The sequence below is a fragment of the Canis lupus genome, chromosome 10, assembly GCF_003254725.2.
Source record: "Canis lupus dingo isolate Sandy chromosome 10, ASM325472v2, whole genome shotgun sequence".
Classification (NCBI taxonomy): Eukaryota; Metazoa; Chordata; class Mammalia; order Carnivora; family Canidae; genus Canis; species Canis lupus.
The window spans coordinates 21,374,075-21,395,549 of NC_064252.1; the positions used below are offsets into that span (position 1 = coordinate 21,374,075).

At 35.1% G+C, this 21,475-nt stretch overlaps 1 protein-coding gene across 1 annotated transcript in view; it reads left to right on the plus strand.

The window, feature by feature from the left end:
- The window catches only part of SMC1B (structural maintenance of chromosomes 1B), a 71,015-nt gene that overhangs the window by 25,462 nt on the left and 24,078 nt on the right, over window positions 1-21,475 (plus strand). Inside the window, exons 8-15 of the mRNA XM_035696015.2 lie at window positions 2,696-2,778; window positions 3,358-3,565; window positions 6,072-6,257; window positions 7,608-7,787; window positions 14,507-14,653; window positions 18,031-18,168; window positions 18,455-18,571; window positions 19,975-20,081. Coding sequence (XP_035551908.1) covers window positions 2,696-2,778; window positions 3,358-3,565; window positions 6,072-6,257; window positions 7,608-7,787; window positions 14,507-14,653; window positions 18,031-18,168; window positions 18,455-18,571; window positions 19,975-20,081 — 1,166 coding nt within the window. The remainder of the gene's footprint in view (window positions 1-2,695; window positions 2,779-3,357; window positions 3,566-6,071; window positions 6,258-7,607; window positions 7,788-14,506; window positions 14,654-18,030; window positions 18,169-18,454; window positions 18,572-19,974; window positions 20,082-21,475) is intronic.

Here is a 21,475-nt window from a genome sequence, read left to right on the forward strand (position 1 = left end):
CCTCAAACAACTCTGTAAAGTAGATATTAGTACTGTTATGTTCTCATCCTGGTTTTTCCTGTTTTCTGCATTCTCTGCCTTGGTGATCTATATTCTCATAGCTTTAAATATCATCTGCTGATGACTCCCAAATTTGTATTTCTTGCTCACAACCTCATATATTTAGCTGCTTTGTCAGCATCTCCATTCTGGATGTTAAATAGACATTTCAAACTTAAATCCCAAGCTGAACTTCTGATCTTCACACTCAAATGCCTCCCGCATATTGATCTTTCTCATTTTATGTGATGACAATTCAATCTTACTGGTTGCTTAGACCAGAAAACTTAGAAACCATTTTTGACTCTGAAGAAATTCGGCTGGCTCCACCTTCAAAGTATACCAAAAATCGTATCACTTCTGTCCACTTCTGCTGGCCCAAGTCACCATCTTTTTGTTTGTTTGTCTATTTAGGCCACCGGGAGTAGCCTGTTAGTTTCCCATTTCCACTCTTCTTCTCCACAACAGTCTTAGGACAGCACCAGAGAAATGGTTTTAATATCTAAGTCAGATCATGAAACTTGCTCTTTTGTAAGTCTTCCCGTGGCTCACCATCCCACATAAAGTTTAAGTCTATGCCCTTCGAAGACCTGCCTGATTTGTTCACCTCTCCCATGGCAATTTACCTTTGAAATATGTTTTGCTGTCTCCCTCTTATTCCCTTTACTGGCCTCTGGAACACAGCAGACATATTTCTGTCTTTGGGCCTTTGCACTGGTTATTCCTCTACTTGGAACATACTTTCCCTACATTTCTTCATTTTTGACTCCCTCACTTCCTGCAAGTCTTTGCTCAATGCCCCCCTCTCAGTGAGGCGTACCCTGATGGCCCTGTTTAAAATTACAGTCCCCACTGCACTTCTGTTCCCCTCACCCCGCTCTGTTTCTCCCATAACATTTGTCCTAGTACATTATTTATTTATTTATTTTTAAATATTTTACTTATTTATTCATTAGAGATACACACAGAGAGAAAGAGGCAAAGACACAGGAAGAGGGAGAAGCAGGCTCCATGTAGGGAGCCTGATGTGGGACACGATCCTGGGACTCCAGGATCATGCCCTGGGCCAAAGGCAGGTGCCAAACTGCTGAGCCACCCAAGGATCCCCCTAGTACATGATTTAATTTGTATATTATATTTGTCTACCTTCCTCCTCTAGAATGTGAACTTCACAAAAGCAGGGATGTCTGTTTTGTTGACTGATACATCCCAAGTACCTGGAATAGTTCCTTATCTAGAGCAGATAATAAATATTTGTTGAACTGATGAATTTTGCAGATGAAGGAATCAAGGCACAAGATGGTTAACTTGACTGAACTAGTAAGTGGAGGAACTGGGATTTGGTTCCAAACACTGTCTCCAGAATAAACTTTTTCAACCCTACACTGTACTGCCTCTCAGTTTAGTCATGTTGTGAGTTTGCAGATGAAAATACTAATAAGTAGGAAGGTGAACTATTTGATAATCATGAGTAGCAGAGATGACATTTTGTAGAAGGACTTCTTTGAATGAAAGATAAGTGAGATAATAGAATTTCAGTATGGGGACTTTCATTTTGAAATGTGTGAGTCCTAGAGAAAAGGAACCATGTGTTGGTTATTGTTATAACTGTGGTACAGTGTTCATTCAGTGAATTTGTATTACAAATGAATAAAATGACATAGTTTCTTTATAGAATGTATTTGTCCTTTTTCACATGAAAATTGGCATTTATTCTCTTTCCTGGTATACACTAAAAAACTATTATATTTTTTTACTTTGGTACACTCCTGGTTTTAGATCACTTAGTAATGGAATAAGGAAGGTTAATCATGCTGTGGTACACAGGGTGAATAGGGGAAAGGTTAGAGGTGAAACCAGTTGAAGGTTAACACAACACTTGTACTTAGTTAGTGATAAAGTGAATGGAACAAGGCTTCTGTAAAGGCTTAGTCCCAAAACCCATTGTTGCCTTCCAGCTTTCTATGTAATTGTAACACCAAGTCACTCTCCTGGAATTGCTGTGCATTTGTCTGCCTCCTCCCACCAGCCCTCTGCCCTTGAGAACAGAGACTCTGTGCTGTTCTTTTTTTTTTTTTTTTAAAGATTTGTTCATTTATTTGAGAGAGAGCATGAACATGAGTGGGGGCAGGGGCAGAGGAAGAGGGAGAGAGAGAGTCCCAACCAAATTCCTGCTGAGCCCGATAAGGGGCTCAATCCCAGGACCCACAAGATCATGACCTGAGCTGAAATCATGGGTCAGATGCTCAAATGACTGAGCCACTCACGCACCCCTTCTGTTCATTATCATATCTCTAGTTCCTACTACATGGTAGCTAGGGAGTAAATATTGAATGAATTGGTTTGAGGGACACATGAAATATGTGAGACCTTTGAAAACCAGCTCTTAGAGCTGGAAGTTACCACAGAGACCTAGTAAATGGCTAAGCCAGAATTTGAACCTTAAGCTTGTAAGCATAAAGCTCTATCCCTAACTGCCTTTTCAGAGTTAAACCTTGTTCTTAGAGTGTTTTCATAAAGTTATATTTGACATACTTCAAATTTAGCACACCTTACAATTCTATAGTAATTTCTAGGGATATAGTGAAAAAATAGTCAATTGTATTTGTTTGGAGTTGCTAGTACTGATTTTAAGTTTCTTTTTTTCCTATTTTAGGAAAATCTAAAACAAATAAAAGAACAGATAGAAGATCATAAAAAACGAATAGAGAAGTTGGAGGAGTATACAAAAACATGCATGTGGGTATAGGAGGAGTTCTTGTGGCTTTCTTATATCTCAGGGATCCTGGTATATTTGTGGGATATTCATGAAATGAAGGCTTCCAGTGATTGTATCCTAATGTTCTCAGTCCTCCAGTTTTTTCCATTTCATCATAGATAATTAAAAATTATAATCACATAAGTAAATACAGTATTTAAGTTTTGAAAATATAAACTTTTAAATGATGAAATTTTGGTATTGATATTTTATAATAAAAGTTAGGTCACGAAAGCTAATGTGACCTAAGTATCCTGTCACTGGGACTTCTATTTTTCATTGGTGTTTACTTATTACTAAGCCACAATGACTACTCTGGTTATAACAGTCTATCCTTACTTTCTCAGTATTCAGAAGTATGTATCTTCTGAATCAACAAAGAATGATTAAAATCTCTTTGTCCATGTCTAGTGCTAGGCTCATTTTATTGTATTTTTCATCATTTAAAATTGATAAGCACTATTCCATTCCCCTGCGATGCCAGACCACAGAGTATTATATCTTGTAATTAAATTTTGTTTTTTCTTTTTGCTATGTAATTTATTGTTGTTATTATGTAGGGATTGCTTGAAAGAGAAAAAACAGCAAGAGGAAACCCTAGTGGGTGAAATTGAAAACACAAAATCAAGAATGTCTGAAGTTAATGAGGAATTGAATCTTATTAGAAGCGAATTGCAGAATGCCGGAATTGATAGCCATGAGGGAACTCGTCAGCAAAAGAGAGCAGAGGTTCTGGAGCACCTTAAAAGGCTTTACCCAGATTCTGTGGTAATAAGAAATGAATAGTTAATTGAAACAAAAAGGCTAATCTTTCTTATTTGGGATTATCGTCATTAGGAAGTAGAATTATTTCAGAAATCTTTTACTTTTGTGTTTGATAATTTATATTTAAAACATAATAGTAAATAATTACAACAAAATTTTTTTAAAATTCCAATACAATAGTGTCTATAGATAAGTAATTATGGGAGACAATCATTGACATGAACATATTACCCAGAAAGTCTAAATTACGACCAGTATCACCAAAGGACATGGGTGCCATCAAATAGTCTGGCCACCCCACCCCGGGTGGATAGCCTCAAACCACATATTCTTCGTAGTTTGAATTTAAAAATATATATATTTTTCAGTAGACATCATTGGCATGCTTTTGAAACAATGAACTTTTATTCTGTAAGTCTGTGTATCTACTTTGCTAATGTATTTCATTAGCTCAAATATAGCAATATCTAACCTATTAGGGTATCAACTTCACAGAATTATTTCCTCTGGCATTAGGGTTATGGCATCTGACTTTCTTGTCACTAGCTCCAGTGTACACTGTGTAGTCCTTATTTTATGAGGGCCTACCTCCAGCTTTTGATACTGTTAACCACTTAAACTGTTCTGAAACCGCTCTTCTAGATCGTGATGAAAGAGGAAGGCTCAGTCACAGAATCCTTCCCCCAGTACCAAAGAAAATAGCAAAACTCATTTAAAAATGAGTTTAACAACCAAAAAATAAAAGAGGCTATTATATCTAATGCCAGAACTTCAGAAAATGGTGACAGTCCATAATTAAAAAAAAAAAGATTAAACGATAACATTCCTTGTTCTTAACTCTGCAGAAGGAAAACTAACAAATCAATTACTTCCTGAGAGTTCTCACCTAGTATCCCTTAACCTAGCAAGAAATAAACACATATGTATTTGCTACCTTTTGGTTAAAAAACTTGTGGATCAGGGAGCATGAACCTCTGATCTTCTTAGATGGAAGGGAAGGCCAATTCAAAGCCCTCTCCCAAAAATGGGATTTCTCTCCCACTCCCCCATAGAAGAAACTTGGTAAGGGATATTAATTAAAAACTCAAAGGGTAAAACTCAGGTGTTCAGACAAAAGATAACACACAGCCTCAACTCAGGTCTCACTTGCTGTCCTCCATGCCCTTAGATAATAGGAATTAGATCAGAAAATACTGAGAAGCTAGAACAGAAAATACTTAGTCTGTCACCTGTTGCTCAGAGGAGATAACTGTCTCAGTTCTGGGTGAGGCAATCAAAAACAGTTATCCACCTCAGCAACTTCAAAGTTGGAATAGAGTTGCCCACCTTAAACATAACAAGGGGAAAAGATTCAATATGGCAGCTATAGGTCCATATGACTATAAAAAGAAAGGATGATTTTAAAAAGCATTTAATAAATTAATTAATTAATTAATTAATTAATTAGAAGCATTTAGAAGTCAAAGAGCCTAGTCTGGAAGAAGGTTACAGAACAAAATCCCCCCCCTAAGTAATTTGTGCTATGGGCAATTTAATAAGAGCTTGAATTCCTAAAACCAGATTCACATATGAACTAATACAAGATAAAAAGTAAAACAGAACTGTGAAAACAAATCAAGAACAAGCAATATTACTGAACTAATAAGAAATTGCAAGTAGCAAGGAATGGGTTACATAGGTGAAAATCAAATTACTGACCTAGAAGTAAGATTGGAGTTAATTACAGGTGAATGGAGAAGGAAAAAACAAAGAGCAGGATAATAAATATTAATTACAATGATGGGCTATCATAAAAAATTGGTATTCCTGAAGTAGAAATTATCATGCAAAAAAGGTAGAAAGATGTAAAATTGAATCTTCAAGTATTCTAGGGAACATTGATACAGGACGGTTGATGTTCTGACATTTTGTAGCAAAGGTGTTGATGTTGCGTCTACTTCTTGGCCATTCTTGAGACTTCAGGTAACACTCCTTCATAGGAAGATTCCCCTAACTTCTCAGGTCAGCCTGGTCCCTGTTACACACTCTCAGAGCACTGTCTGCTTTATCATAGTGTGTATTATTGCTGTATTTTGTACATGCTTGTAATTATTGATTATTTGTATCTTTCTTCCCTACTAGACTAAAAGCTTTGTGAAGTCAGAGTGTCTGTTTTTTTTTCTATAATGTTCACACAATGTCTAGCTGAGTACCTGCATGTAGTAGGTACTTCATTGATTCTTATTTAATAACTAAGATAGTGGATGAATGCTATTTAATTACCATAGCCTTATATTTTAATACCTTGGTAAGGCAGTCCCTCCTCACTACTCTTCTCTTAGGTGAAGTGTGACACCCAAATTGATACTTTCATGATGAAACCTATGTCCATTTGAATGAGATTCTGTTCAAATATGTTTATAATTTTATAAAATTCATTTTTGGTCTATTCTTTGTTATATTAAGAAACAATGAATTATATGTTCCTTAGTAACGTGTTTGTTTTTCTCCTCTTTTGAAACCTGCTAAGTTTGGAAGACTACTTGACCTCTGTCATCCTATTCATAAAAAATACCAGCTGGCTGTTACTAAACTCTTTGGCCGGTACATGGTTGCCATTGTTGTAACCTCTGAAAAGGTAGCAAAAGATTGTATTCGATTTCTGAAGGAAGAAAGAGCTGAACCAGAGACATTCCTTGCTCTAGATTACCTTGATGTAAGAAATCTGTAATGCTTATTAGTGCTTAATAGTGATAAAATCTTGTCTTTTAAAGTATGTCTTTATTACCTAAAACTATGGTAGTAATTGAAAAAAAGTCATAGTTTGGATGCCTGTTAGTCACTCAATCAGCAGGTGTTAACATATTAGTAGGCAAAGAATAAGAATTCTTTTTTTTTTTTAAGTTTTTTTTCCTTTTAATTTATTTGAGAGAGCAGAGTGAGAGAGAGAGCTCTGGCAGTGGTGAGGGGCAGAGGAGAGGAAGAAGCAAGTTCCCTGTTGAGCAGGGCTCCATCCCAGGACCCCAGGATCATGACCTAAGTCAGAGGTAGATGCTTAACTGACTGAGCCACTGCCTCAGGAATAAAATTTCTTGATTTAATATCATTTCTTCCTAATTTAGTTTTGCCGTAATTCTACCTTGATGACCTAGAGGATATTACTCTAGTGGTACACCAACCTACCAGCAATTTATTTTGTTCTATAGCAAACTATAGAACAGTTAAAACATATGGCCTGTCCATGAAATGCCAACCCTGGGTTTCGACTGTTAATTATGCAATCACCCCTTGGTGGAGCAGACAAAATTTGGGACCTTAAGATATGCATGAAGAGGCCTTAGAGTATCCAGAGTAAATTCCTGCAGCAGGAATTTTGCCATTATCACAAGTGATGTCCTTTACTGGTTTTTTATTGCCTACTAAAGAAAATGCTCCACTTGGTCCAGCTTTCAAGACTCTGAACTGCAGGCGACGTGAGCAGTGGTTAGAGCAGACATGCACTGCCCTGCATTTGACTGTCAGCCCTGCTTGTCGTTAGTTCTCATTGGTTTCTTCTCATAAAAATGAGGTCATGCCTGCTGTTCTTCAGTAATCATTGCAAACATCTTTTTTTAAAAAATCTATTTACAAACCCAGCTTAAAAATTAAAAGTCATGTCAAAGAGGGTCTGAAGGCTTTCCTGGTCATTTAAGCCTAACATGATTTTCTGAGTTCCATGACGTGCTATTCTTTTGACACATATGTAAATAGGTATTTTTTCCCATTAGATTTTCTGATTTTGAGAGTATGGAACACTTCTCATACATGGCTTTGTCCCAGCTAGTCAGTGGCAGAATTGAATCTGTAAATTATGTCTTCTGTTTTTTGCTGAAGTGTGTTTTCTTTAAATATTACATGAGCCACTGTTGGGATATAATTCATCAGATTCTGGTCAAAATTTTACTATGTATAAGTACATTCTGTAGTTTGTTTTTTTTTTTTTACTAGTATGTATGCTTTTGGGAGATGTACTGTTTGGTTTTTATTTTAGAGTATCTAATATATCAAATATTTTTTAACCTTTTAGATTAAGCCAATCAATGAAAGATTAAGGGAAATTAAAGGCTGTAAAATGGTGATTGATGTCATAAAGACTCATTTTCCTCAGCTGAAGAAAGTAATTCAGTTTGTGTGTGGAAATGGCCTTGTCTGTGAGACTGTGGAAGAAGCAAGGCATATTGCATTCGGTGGACCTGAGAGACGGAAAGTAAGAGGCTTAGATCATACTTTGGGGTAACTCCTCTAGACTGTATCTTGTTTTCATTATTTCAAAATTTTAATCTGCTTTGTCTTATTTGTATCAAGTATATTTCAGGGACTTTAACCTTCTGACTATTATTCCACTTCTAGAATTTTCGCTGTTTTAGGATGTGTAGAACATTTGAATAGATGTCACATTTTCACAGAAATCATCCAATGTCTTGAATTTGTGCTCTTGGTTTTCCATGGACTTGATTATCTTTCTATAGGTTTGATATCATGTTTTAGAATTTTTAAAATTCAAATAGTGCAAGTTAAATCACAAAATGGTATTTTGGCTAGATTATGAACTACATACAGTATTTATAAACTATATTAGATAAGCTTATCTTATATAGTTTGCAGCAGCTTATCTTATATATAGCAGCAGTTCTGCTAGCTATAGTTTGGTCATCAAGATTTTTATGGTAACTCAATTTTAAAATATTTTTAAAATTTATATAGCAAAAATTTAAAATATGGAGTCTATTTGAATACATGTGATTATTCCATCCCTTCTCCTTAACCGGAGAAACAGTTATTTGCTTCCTTTCCCATAGACTGGATGATTGTTACTCAAAAAAGTGAATAGAAAGATCTATTTATGCTTTGCCCTTTTAATATGATGTAACAAAAAGCAGATTCAGAAAAATGTCGTTAACTAGCTAGTAATTTATGAAAAGATAATTTTTCCAAAAACTACACACATTGAACAAGAGAATAAAATGCAGGGAATAGTAAGCTGAAAAAACAGTACCATCTGGAATAGAATATGGTTGAATCTAAACTTCATACCTTATATCGGAATACGTTTTTGATGGCTTCAAAACAAATGTAGGAGATGAAACTGTAAGTATGCTGAGAGAAAGCATGGGAAATTTATTCTTAATGTCAGAAATGGTGAGACCATTTCAGTATGACAAAAGTTATAAAAGATGAGTTACATTCACATGAACCTAAAAAAATTCTGCATGGCAAAAACACTGTAAGCAAAAGCAAAAAACATGGAGAATGTTTACAGCTCACAGTAAAGAGCAAATTTTCCTGCAAATCATCGAGGTCCAAAGTAGAAAAATGGACAAAGGATATGAATAAGCTTATTTTCATAAAAGGAAATATAATTGTTCTTAAATATGAAAGCTCATCGTCACTTAAAATATAGGAAATTACCATTAAAATTACACTGAAATACTTTTTTTTGCTTGTTTCCACTACATTTATTACTAATATAAAAAAATGTTAAAAAGAAAAAAAATTCATTCTCAGTTCTCCAATGGCTCTCATCCTTCCCTCTTGCCCATACAACTCCTGATCCATTTCCTCGGGGCCAGTGCAAAACCAAACCTGTTCACTGCTGTTTTCACAGAAAACGACCATTGCCAGGGATGTAGGGAAGAAGGTTAGACAAGGGCAACAGTACCGTTCAGGTTCCACCCCAGGGTAGGCCAGGTGGAGATTCACAGAATTCAGACGAAAGGGCAGTGTCTGTGGCATCATTGTGACTTCCCAACACTAGAGTAAGTTTTCTGCCAAATGAGTGAAATACTATTTTCACCTGTCAGGTTGATCAACATTAAAAAGTTTGTTAGGCAGCCCGGGTGGCTCAGCGGTTTAGTGCCGCCTGCAGCCCAGGGCATGATCCTAGAGACCCGGGATCGAGTCCCATGTCAGGCTCCCTGCATAGAGCCTGCTTCTCCCTCTGCCTGTGTCTCTGCCTCTCTGTGTGTGTCTCTCATGAATAAATAAATAAAATCTTTAAAAAAAAAAAAGGATTGCTAACACTTTATGAGGAAAGAAGCCCTACCATTTACTACTGTGAGAGTATGAATTTGTACCAGCTCCATGTAGTACAGTTCTTCCAGTTATAGTTTTTGGGAACTTCACATACAGATAAACTCACATGTAAATGAAATGATATATGTATGTACAAAATTTATTTATTGAACCATTTTGTGTAACAGGAAAAATTGGAAACAATCCAGACAAGCCTAGTTCAATAACATTATAGTGCTTTCATAGAATGGAATACTATGCAATCCTAAATAAGAATAAATTTCTTTATATACAAGAATGAGGCAGTCTCCAAGATCTATTCAATTTTTTAGAAAGTAATATGCAGACTAGTGTAAGTATGCTACCATCTGTGTAAAAACAATGGGGAAATAAGGGATGATATCTGTATCAAACATTTTGCAAGTGTTTATGCAAAAACATTTCTGGAAGCATCTATAAGAAATTCACACCTTTGATTACCTCTTGGGAAGGCACATGGGTGGCAACAGCCAGGGGAGTTTTTCACTCTACAGTCTTGTATTTTTTGGACTTTGAAATATGTGACTGTCTCATCCATTCAGAAACAAAATGTTAAAGTATATTATTTTTTAGACCAATGAAAGGCAACTTCAAAATTATGTATAATCTACATAATACAAAAATTATAGGAGAATTATAGTTAGCAGTTTGTAACACTGAAACACTATTTCTTGAGACAGTTGAAGTTGATTCAGTGGAATGATTGATAATCCTGCAGAAAACATTTTTAGTGGCAAAGAATTTTTTTCTACCCCATACCATACTTTCTCAAACTTTTATTTAATGTAATTTAAAAAATTCCTCCACTCCTTATTTTAAATGAAATCCCAGTTGCATCAGCCAGGTTATTTTTCAGGAATGTAACCCTCAATGTGGGGATAGGATTACTGCCCTGGCCAACTAATGTAAGCTGTAAGTTAAGGAAATTGCATGCTGGAAATAAAAATTATAGTCCTTCTGGAATAAGAATTTGACTGCAAGTCAAATGAAAATAGGTTATCCAAGATTATATTTACCTTTAGAAGAAATGAGTTGTTTTAATAAACACAGGAACTATTAAAACCCCTAAGATCTATAATTCTACAAATTGTTACTATGTTTTTGGCATTGAAGGAGATATATATAACATGGTGGTTAAGAACATGGCCATTGATATTTGACCAACTTGGACGAGAGTCCCTGCGTATGGCCTTAGGCAAGTTACCTAATATCTTTTATCCCCTATCTATAAAATGGAAATAATATCTACATCATAGGCTTGTGAACATAGAATCAAATAGCATATATGCACTACGTCGGGCACAGTATATGCAATAGTAAATGGTTGCAGTAACAACAGCAACAGCCAGGCAAGCAATAAAGTAAAAATAACCTCAGAAAATCATTGTTTGTACCCCCTGCTTAGAGAGGAGAAGTTGATTTTTACCTGAATACAGTGGCTGGGAAGAGGGTGCTGTCATGGCAATCCTATGCACAGTGTGGCAGATTCTTCGTAGCTGAGTTCTTGATACATTTCTCTCCAAGCCAGGCCCACTGAGGTTCTTCTTCAGCATTATATTTGATTTTTATATATCAGAAATAGAAGTTAATAAGTGTGCAGTTTAGAAATTTTGGAAAATAGAGCTCAAAAAGGGAAATGAAAACCATCCCTAACTTGTCTCCTAGAATAGAGTTGAAAGAGAAGATATTCGGACACATGTATATATATTCAAAAACTCTTCATTGTTTACCTGAAATTCACATTTAACTGGGAATGCCATATTTCTGTTTGCTAAATCTGGCAGCCAGACCCTGGAAGTGTCTAGTGTGTACCATGGTGTCTATGCCATATAGTTAAAAATCAGCTTATCCCTTACCTTTTCTAAGTTTTGTTTTTACATAGTTGGTCTTTACTATGAAACCAAGTATGGATTTACTTAACCTTTCTTCACTTTTCTTGGTGGTACCACTTCTGTATTTTAATTTTAATCTGGGATTTATTTTGATTTGCATTAGTAGCTGTAGCTGTTAGCTTTCCCCCTAAATAGTTAATTGCCTATGCTAATATCATATATTGAATAATCTTTCTTAATCTAACAGCTTAATTGAATTCTTTTTTTTTTAACATTTTATTTATTTATTCATGAGAGACACAGAGAGAAAGAGAGAGGCAGAGACACGGGCATAGGGAGAAGCAGGCTCCATGCAGGGAGCCCGATGTGGGACTTGATCCTGGAATTCCAGGATCACACCCTGGGCCAAAGGCAGGTGCTAAACTGCTAAGCCACTCAGGGATCCCAGCTTAATTGAATTTAATGATTTCTCATTATAATAGTCTGGATTATTATACTTGGTTCTTTTTTCACCTAGTATAATTTCGTATCTCTACTATTTGTAGTTATCTTACTGCATATTTATGTTTATTATAATTTATAAAATCTAGTTTCTTTCAGAAAATAAGATATATGTTGTAAGTAAGTAAAATATAAGCCCACAAGCACTGTAAAATCAGTATGTCTAAATTTATGTTCTTTCTAAATATTGATCTCCTGTATTTAATTTTTGGTACAACTCTTCTAGCCATATGAAGTTCTGGTTTTTCCTCAGGGATTTCCATGTAATTTCTGTAATCCCCAGAGGATTATAATTGCCTGATTATATGTCCTAAACATTTCTCAGATCTTTTTCCGTTTCTTCATCCTAGCTATTATTGGCTGATTTCTTACCATCACTTCTGGCTCACTTGAACCAATCCATTTTCCAAATAGTTGCCAGAGTGGTCTGTCTGTTAAAAGCACCTGTCTGACCACCTCTCAGTGCTATCACACTGTTCAGTGCTAGTCCGCCTCCATGCTCTCCATAAACCCATCAGTCCTCAATTGTACTCCTTCCCCATTCTTCCTAAGATGCCACACAAAGGGCTCTACAGTCTGCCCTGCCTGCTAGCCTCACCTCCAACTGATTCCTTAACTCTCACTTTACTTGCTAGGAATTCCGAACTCTTTGTTCCCTCTTTCTCCATCCCACCTCTGTGACACATGCATACACACAATCTGTTTATGTGTCTGTGCCTCATAGCCAGTGGCCTGCCACTACCCTTTTCCTGGTTATTTCCTACCTGTCTGTTTTGGAGACTGCAGTTGCCTCTGTATCCCTATCCCCTTTGTCCTTGCTAACAGAAACCTGATCTTACTGTGTTAACTAGGAGGGGCCCCTGCAAGTAAATGGCAGTCATCAAAGATATGCCAGGAAAGTTTATTAATAGAACCCTTTTACCTTCTATCTTAAAACGTAGACACAATAGCTAGAGCTGTAGGATTCTCCTGGACTACAAAATGACTTTGAAAACTGTCATATAAGAGAATACACACGCATCACTAGTGACACATAGTCACATAGTAAAGTAAGCTTTATGGAGAACTTAAAAGCCTGTGTGGATCTTTACCTTTCATTCAATAGGGGTGTGGTTTGGCCAGTCAAAAATAGCGTGAGCTAAAAGTATTCCAGGAGAGGGATGCTGTCTCCATAACACTTTATTTTTTGTGGAGATGTTGGAAGAATCAGTGAAGTGTGTAACAGTAGGCTTCCTGGTCAGGGAAACTCCCTTCCCAACCAGAGAGAGCTTCCCATCAGGAGCTCAGTTTCTATTGCCTCTGCTGTTGCTGCCCAGTAAAGATCTAGTGTTTGTCCAAAGAGCCATTTCAGACCCAGTGACCAAACTCACTGCCAAACTAACAACTGGGAGGGAAGAGGGCCCCTAAGACCTTCCAAAAAATAAAAAGGCTGTCTCCCTTGAAGAGTAATCCAAATACTAAGGATGATAGAGCAATATTATATCAGGAGTCTGGGTTTGTTAATTATGGAGCCACATACAAACCCTTTAATGTGTACCTTTGTAATTGTGAGAGAGAAATAAACTGAATTTTCTGCTAAATATAGCTACCTAGCTTCTAACTAGTTCTTCTGATATGATACAGTGAATACCTTCCCCTCTTCAGGAAGCCTTTTATGGAGTGGCTGGGTGAGGACCCCCCCAATTTTATGCTTCCAGATTGCTCTGAATATGACTCTGGCTTTTCATCACTTTATGTTACAATGATATGTTTCTTTTCCCACTAGCATGATTGACTGAGGGCAGTACCATTTGTCACTCCCATTGGTCTCTCTAGTCCCCAGTATAGAATGCCTCAAACACAGTAGCACGTGGGGAGGGTTTGTCTGAATGAAGGAATGAATGAAACTCCTATTTGTTGGCTTTTTTTTTTCTTCCTAAACTCATGTTGCATGGTTTTAGTCTTCCAAACATGGTCCTCTCCTGCTTTCACAAAATAATTACAAAACATTTACAAAACATTAAGAATCATGTATCCTATAAAGCATATATGTAATCACAGGACTATAAACTTGAAGCTATTTTATACCTTTGACTCCATTTAAATTTTTTTCTTGATCACAGTTTCATATGCATCTTGGAGAAGGTGCTATGTTTGCTGTCCTAAAGTTGCTAAGGCTGTTTTCATAATATGCCATTGACATGTGATAACAAATCTTCAAAATACAGGATTATATAATGCAAGCTTTTTGATACTAAGTACAATACCCTTGGTGTTTGCTTCTCAATATTGAACATGTTTGGAACTAATATACTATTTATTTTTAACCTTTTTAACTGCTGCTGGTTTGTTGTCTAGAATTGCTTTGGGCCTTAGCAAAACAGAATGTTGTATTTGTGGTTTATTAGCTAGTGTCCCTCTTTAAGTGAGGTATTTTATTAGTGAATTTCAGTATGTACTTTACTCATCTATAAACTCTCAGCTATAAAAATTGCCATTTTATATCCTATTTTTATCTTCCTTATGTGCATTTCTCCAGGATAAAATGTTTTTAATTTTACAGACAGTAGCTCTTGATGGAACATTATTTTTAAAATCTGGGGTGATCTCTGGAGGGTCAAGCGACTTAAAATACAAGGCTAGATGCTGGGATGAGAAGGAGATAAAAAACTTAAGAGACAGAAGAGCCCAGCTGATCCAAGAATTAAAAGTAAGCCCATGCTGTAAAAGTTGTGGAATACTAAGTAGAATAATTGTGTTTTTAAACTAATTTTTGTGGTAATAAAAGTACCATGTTTATAGTTTAAAAAACTTTAAGTAAAGCAAAACAGAATAAAGTAAAAGATAAAAATCTTTCTCTTACCTATCCTCATAGCTCAGTGATATTTACTAAACATCGTTTGATATATAGCGTCTAGGAATTTTCTTTGTATATGCAACCATATGTATTATTTTTCCTGTTTGCTTTATGATGGGATTTTGCTACAAATAGTGTTTACAAGAAGCTTTTTCATTTAACATTTTCATCTTAGCATACAGAGAACCACTTATTTGTAATGAATCCTGCCTGGTATTTCATTGTAAAAGTTGTTTACTTAACAGTCTCCAATAATGGACATTTTGGGTTTTGCTGGACAATGGACATTTTGGGTTACAAATGAGGCAGCATTAAACATTCTATAGAGAAGGAGAATAACACAGTACCTAGGAGTATGAGTTGTGTAGCCACACTGCTGGACTTTAAATCCTGGCTAACCTACTTACTAGCTACTTACTAACACTATGACCTTGGGCAAGTTACCTAAACTCTTTGTACTTTAGTTTTCCCACCTATAAAATGAGTATAATAAAAGTACCTTCCTTTTAGAGTTATTTTAAGGGTTAAATCATGTAATCCAGTTAAAAAAAAAAAAACCGTGACTGGCATGTGTGAGTACTATATAAATATTTGTTGTTATTATTTAAAATATCTTTATTTGTATAAATATATCTCTTAAGATGAATTCCTATATGTGGAATTTCTGAGTCTAAGGCTATACATATTTAAACTATTAATAGGTGTTGCTAAGTTCCCATCAAAAGAACACCTGTAGTAGAGTGTGTATGCCGCTGAATTGCAACATGAGATATTAGAAGATATTTCCATCTTTACCAGTCTGATTGGTAATATATATATGATATTTATATATATTTATATTTATATAAATATAATCTAATTGTTTGAGTATGCCTTTCTTAAATTATATCTGAGATTGAGCATTTCCCCTTGTTTTATTGGTTCTTGGTAATTTTTTCTTCAAACTTTATCTCCTATGTACATTTTTCTATTAGGCGCTTGTTATTTTGCTACCTACTCTTAAGAATTATTTGTATAATGAGTAAATTTGTTCTTAATCATATATGTTGTAAATAATATTGTTTGACTTTTCATTGTGTTGAGGTATAATTTATATACACCACCTACTTTAAGTGTGTGATTCAGTAAGTTTGGACAAATGTATGTAGTCATTTAATCACCCCCACAATCACAGAACATTTCCATCCCGCCCTGGTTTCTTTGTAGTCAGCCTCCTCCCTGGACCCTGGACTGAGAGTAGGGATAACAATAATGCCTCTTCCATAGCACTGTTGAAAGAGTTAAGTAGGTTAATAATGTAAACTTGATAGAACACTGGTAAGTGCTCAATAAATGTGAGCTATTATTTAGAATATCCATGAAACACTTTTAAAAACTGATCATATGCTTGTCCATAATGGAAACCTCAGTAGCTTTTTAAAAGGTCATCTTGAGTGGATAAAGAAGATGTGGTTTATGTATACAATGGAATATTACTCAGCTATTAGAAATGACAAATACCCACCATTTGCTTCAACGTGGATGGAACTGGAGGGTATTATGCTGAGTGAAGTAAGTCAGTCGGAGAAGGACAAACATTATATGTTCTCATTCATTTGGGGAATATAAATAATAGTGAAAGGGAATATAAGGGAAGGGAGAAGAAATGTGTGGGAAGTATCAGAAAGGGAGACAGAACGTAAAGACTGCTAACTCTGGGAAACGAACTAGGGGTTGTAGAAGGGGAGGAGGGCGGGGGGTGGGAGTGAATGGGTGACGGGCACTGGGGGTTATTCTGTATGTTGGTAAATTGAACACCAATAAAAAATAAATTTAAAAAAAGATTAAAAAAAGAATAAATAAATAAATCACAAAAAATAAAATAAAAGGTCATCTTGATTATAATTTAATGAAGTTAGAAGTAATGACTAAAAAGTTTTTGTGTGCATAGAAATTAAGAAATGGACTTGTAGATAGCTTGGGGATCAAAGAAGTAACCAAAAGGCAAATTATAAAATGTCCTGAAAGTGGTAAATGGAAAGTCTTTGAGACACACAAAAGCATCAAGAGGAAATACCTTCATTATTAAAGAAGAAAGATGAGATATAAGGGTATTTATTACTTAAGAATCTCTTGCTCACTTTCTCAAATAAAATCTTTAAAAAATAAGTAAATAAATTCCAGATAGATTAAAAACCTGAATGTAAAAAAAAAATTAAACGAGGATAAGAGTCATTATATATGTTTTTTGAAGTTTAAAATGAAGACTAGTTTCTGTACTATGAAAGATCTCTTCACAAGTTGACATGAAAAGGACTTTATGATAGAACATCTGGGAAAAGGATAAGATTAGACAGTTTGCAGGAAGAAGTCCATTGGCTAATACACATGAAAAATTGCTCAATACAGAGTATAGTACTCAGGAGAATACATGCTAAATTCATTGTACTCCACACCTATCAATAAGGCTTGGAAAAATATGTAAATGCTGGTGGAGATGTAAAGAAACGTACTCCTACACTATTTATAGAAACGTGACTTAATACAGCCATTGGAAAGCAGTGGGTAGCAGCTATTAGACGCATGAATTTGAGCCATTGATCTCACCCTGGGGCACCTACTGCATGGAAATGAAAACACATAAGCCTGTTGTTGTAGCCCTGTTAGTAATGGCAGAGACTGGACAAAGCAAAGGCCCATCATTAAGAGAACAGTTGAATAATTTCGGTACACTTACACACTGGAATAAAATACAGCCATTGAAGGAATCAATTTAGAGCTTTATCAGCTGACTTTTATGAGTAACTGAATGAGTAAAACAGGAGGCAGAAAAGCACATTCAACCGGATTCTAAATTTGTAAAATAAGAGTGAAAAAAACCACATATAGGTGACTATGTACGCATGTATTCATAGAAAGACTAGGAGTAAAAATACAGAAGAACATACATATACCAGGGAGTTATTTTGATTGAGTAATAGGGTGGGCAAAGGAGGAAGGAATGGACTCAAAGGAAGGCTAATCCCATTTATGTCACTTGTGTGCCTTGGATGGAACGCACCCTTCCCATTCCTCATTTTTCACTCCTGTTTCCTACTAGGAAGCATGGTAGTCTTTGGAGATGCTCTAGGGCATTGTGATCCCTCCAGATGACTTGTGTACTTAATTATCAGTCTCTTATCAGAAGGGGGAATTATGACATGTGAAAGTACCTTTCCGTTGTAAAATGTTCTATTTCTCTCCCTTTTTAGGATTTAATGAAGATACTTCGCAAGGAAGCAGATTTGAAACAAATACAAACTCTAGTACAAGGAACTCATACACGACTCAAATATTCTCAGAGTGAACTAGAGATGATTAAAAAGAAACAACTTGCTGCTTTTTACCGGGTAATATGGGCTTATAGAAAACTTGGTGGAGATGAGAAGCAGGACCGAGAATTTGAGGAATTACATTTATATAGCATCATGTAGTTTTTACACTTTAACTCATGATTGAGGTTATATTCTAGTTTATTTTTGTGGTTGTTAATCTTGACATATAGCCTTACCTGCATTTACTTTGTCTCATGGATTCCCTTTTTATTCTAAAACATATCTTCACTTTTTTGTTTTGCTTCACCGTATAAAGGTAAAATAATTATGCTAAAAAGAAATCTTTCTCTTCTGTGATTAGGAACAATCTCAACTACAAAGTGAACTACTAAATATTGAGTCTCAATGTACTATGTTGAGTGAAGGAATCAAAGAACGGCAACAAAGAATTGAAGAATTTCAAGAAAAGATAGATAAGGTCATGAGTGGTGTATTTGTTACTGGTTGACATGTAAAATATAGTTCTAGCCCAGATACCAAATTTGGGACTTCTTGAATATATGCTAAAGCAGTTTGATAAGTGCTTGATTTTATTTGTTTGCCTGATGAGTTTCTTTGTGTCTTTGGAGAACCACTGTTGCCCCTCTTAAGAGATAATGACCAGTGCATAGTTATTCTCTTCTGTTCTCCAGCATCTCCTTGCCCATTGTAAAAATTATATAGCACCTTTCATCTCCCACTGTCCTTAACAACAGAAAGAAAGAACTTTTCAGGTTATCTTTTAAAGGTACTTATTCCCTCAGTAATTATTTCTTGAACATGTATTATATGTACCAGGCACAGTGCTTGGCTCTGAGGCAACAAAGATTTGGTCATCTAACCTCTGCTGATAAAAATGACAGCAACTTTATGGCTTAATCTATTCTGCTGTTGATCCTAATCCTTAGAAAGTTGTCTGTCCCACCATCACTTAATAATTTCCAGCCATTGCTTTAGTTCTACCTTATATCACAGAATTTGAAACCACACTTCTGTTGTTCCTTAATTATCTCTTTTCCAGCTTAAGTACCCCTATTACTTTAATCATGTACATTTCCCATGGATTTAAGAGTAGCTCTGGCAACCATCTTCTGGGTGCTCTGTTGTTTCTCAATGCTCAGAACAAAGTATAATGTCAAAATACTGTCTGACCTGTACAGAGTACTGTGGGACTCAACACATAGAACTATAACTTTCCATAATTTTGATTATCTAGTTATGTAAATTGTAACCTACCACTGCCATCAATCATATCCCATTTATATTTAATTTATATTCAACTAAAATCTGAAAGTTTTTTAACATGTCCTGCTGTTTAAAACAGGCCTTTCTTATCCTATAATTGTATATAAATGCAGGGCTTTAAAAATATTGAAGTTAGATGTTGTTTTGTTGGATTTGGCTCATTCTAGTTCTTCCAAATCTTTCTGAGTCTTAATTCTATGCTCTAGTCCTCTTGGTTTCTATTGCCTCAGACTCTATAATATTACTCATATCTAAAGAATATTTTATTTATTTATGTAGAATGTTATATTATGGTGTGGCTAATGTAAAGGAAATAGTTCTAATTTTGTTCCCAATACTTCAAAAAGCCAAAACAGTTATTAAGGCCAGTTATGAGCTTTCTTATTTAGATTTTAGAGTAAGAAAGTTGAAAATAGATGGGTGTAGTTTGAGGAATTAAGAAAAAAAAAAAGCACTGGTTCCTCAGAGTACAATAATGCTTTTCAGACTAGTTTTTGACCTTGTAATACAGGGAATTCTTGGTAGGAGGAATTTAGGTTTAAGCATTGTATACTTTCTTAAAATTATTAAACCAGTTGTTTTGAAATAATTTAAAAGGTTGAAGATGAGATTTTCCAACACTTTTGTGAAGAAATTGGTGTAGAAAATATTCGTGAGTTTGAGAAGAAACATGTTAAACAGCAACAAGAAATTGATCAGAAAAGGTATTTCTATTAGAAGATGTTAGTAAGCAACTTACACATATATAAATGTAACTATTCTTTCTTTTTTTTTTTTTTAAGATTTATCTGTTTTAGAGGGAGAGAGTAGAGCAGAGGGGCAGAAGGAAAAAATCTTTAAGCAGATTCCCTGCTGAGTGCAGCAGAACCCAGTGTGTGGCTTGATCTCATGACCCATGAGATCATGACCTGAGCCAAAACCAAGAGTCCAACACTTAATTGATTGAGTCACCCAGGCACCCCTGTAATTATTATTTTTTAATTTAAGGAAATCATATCTGGGTGAGTCTTCATTTCAGTTCATCAAGAAATAGCTAGTAAATATTGATATTCTTATAAAGAGATATAATTCTTTTATTCCATAATTTTTAAAGAGAGAAAGCATAAATATACAAAATAAGAGAATGGGGACATAATTACACATATAGTAGTTATTTTTTTTAAAGTCAAACATAATTTATTACTCTTTAAATATCTCTGTGAATAAAATTGATAATCTTCAAGAAAAAACATATTCTTAAAATAGAAAAATCTAAGGAGGCCAATTACCATAGGAAAAGAAAGTAAAAAAGCTTCCGACTCAGCATTCCCTTCCCAGATTCACCAGGGACATATGGTTTCACAAATGAATCATCCCAGCAAACTTCAAAGGCACAAGTAACTTCAACATTTAAACAAATGTTTGATATTTAAGCTGCTTCATAGTATAGAAGAGGAAGAGAAACACCTTTTTATGAAATGAACCTAATATTTAATAGTATTGATGCAAAAATCCAAAAAAGGCATGTACACATAGAATAAGAAACTCTAAATTATTCCTACCTATAAATAACCAAATAAAATAAGGTTACGCAGGAACCAGCAGTGCAACAACACAGCAAAACAATAATACATTGTTATCTAGGGTAGACTTCATTCCAGAAATAAAAGGGTGGTTCAATATCAGGAATTATTGCTGTAATTTGCCATATTAATGATCAAAGAAGAAAAATCATGCGAACAACTCTAGAGAAGATGAAGAAGTTACTTGACAGAATTCAGCATCCATTCTTGATTTAAAGTTAAAAATGTGAGTAGATATCTGTGATATGAGAAAATACACCTTATTCTAAATCAGCATCATGTTTTCATTAGAGCAACACTGGAAAACACTAGAAGTGTTCCTAGCAAAGTTAGAACGGAGAAGAACATTCTGTATCACCACTGTTACCTAATACTCTTCTAGAAATCCTAGTCCATAGAGTTAGACAAGAAATATAAATAAGATATAAACAAACATTTACAAAAGAGGAAATAAAACTTCTACTATTTGCAGGCTATGATATATATCTAGAAATTTCTAGGAAACAAATTAGAAACTGAAACTTCTAGAAAACTGT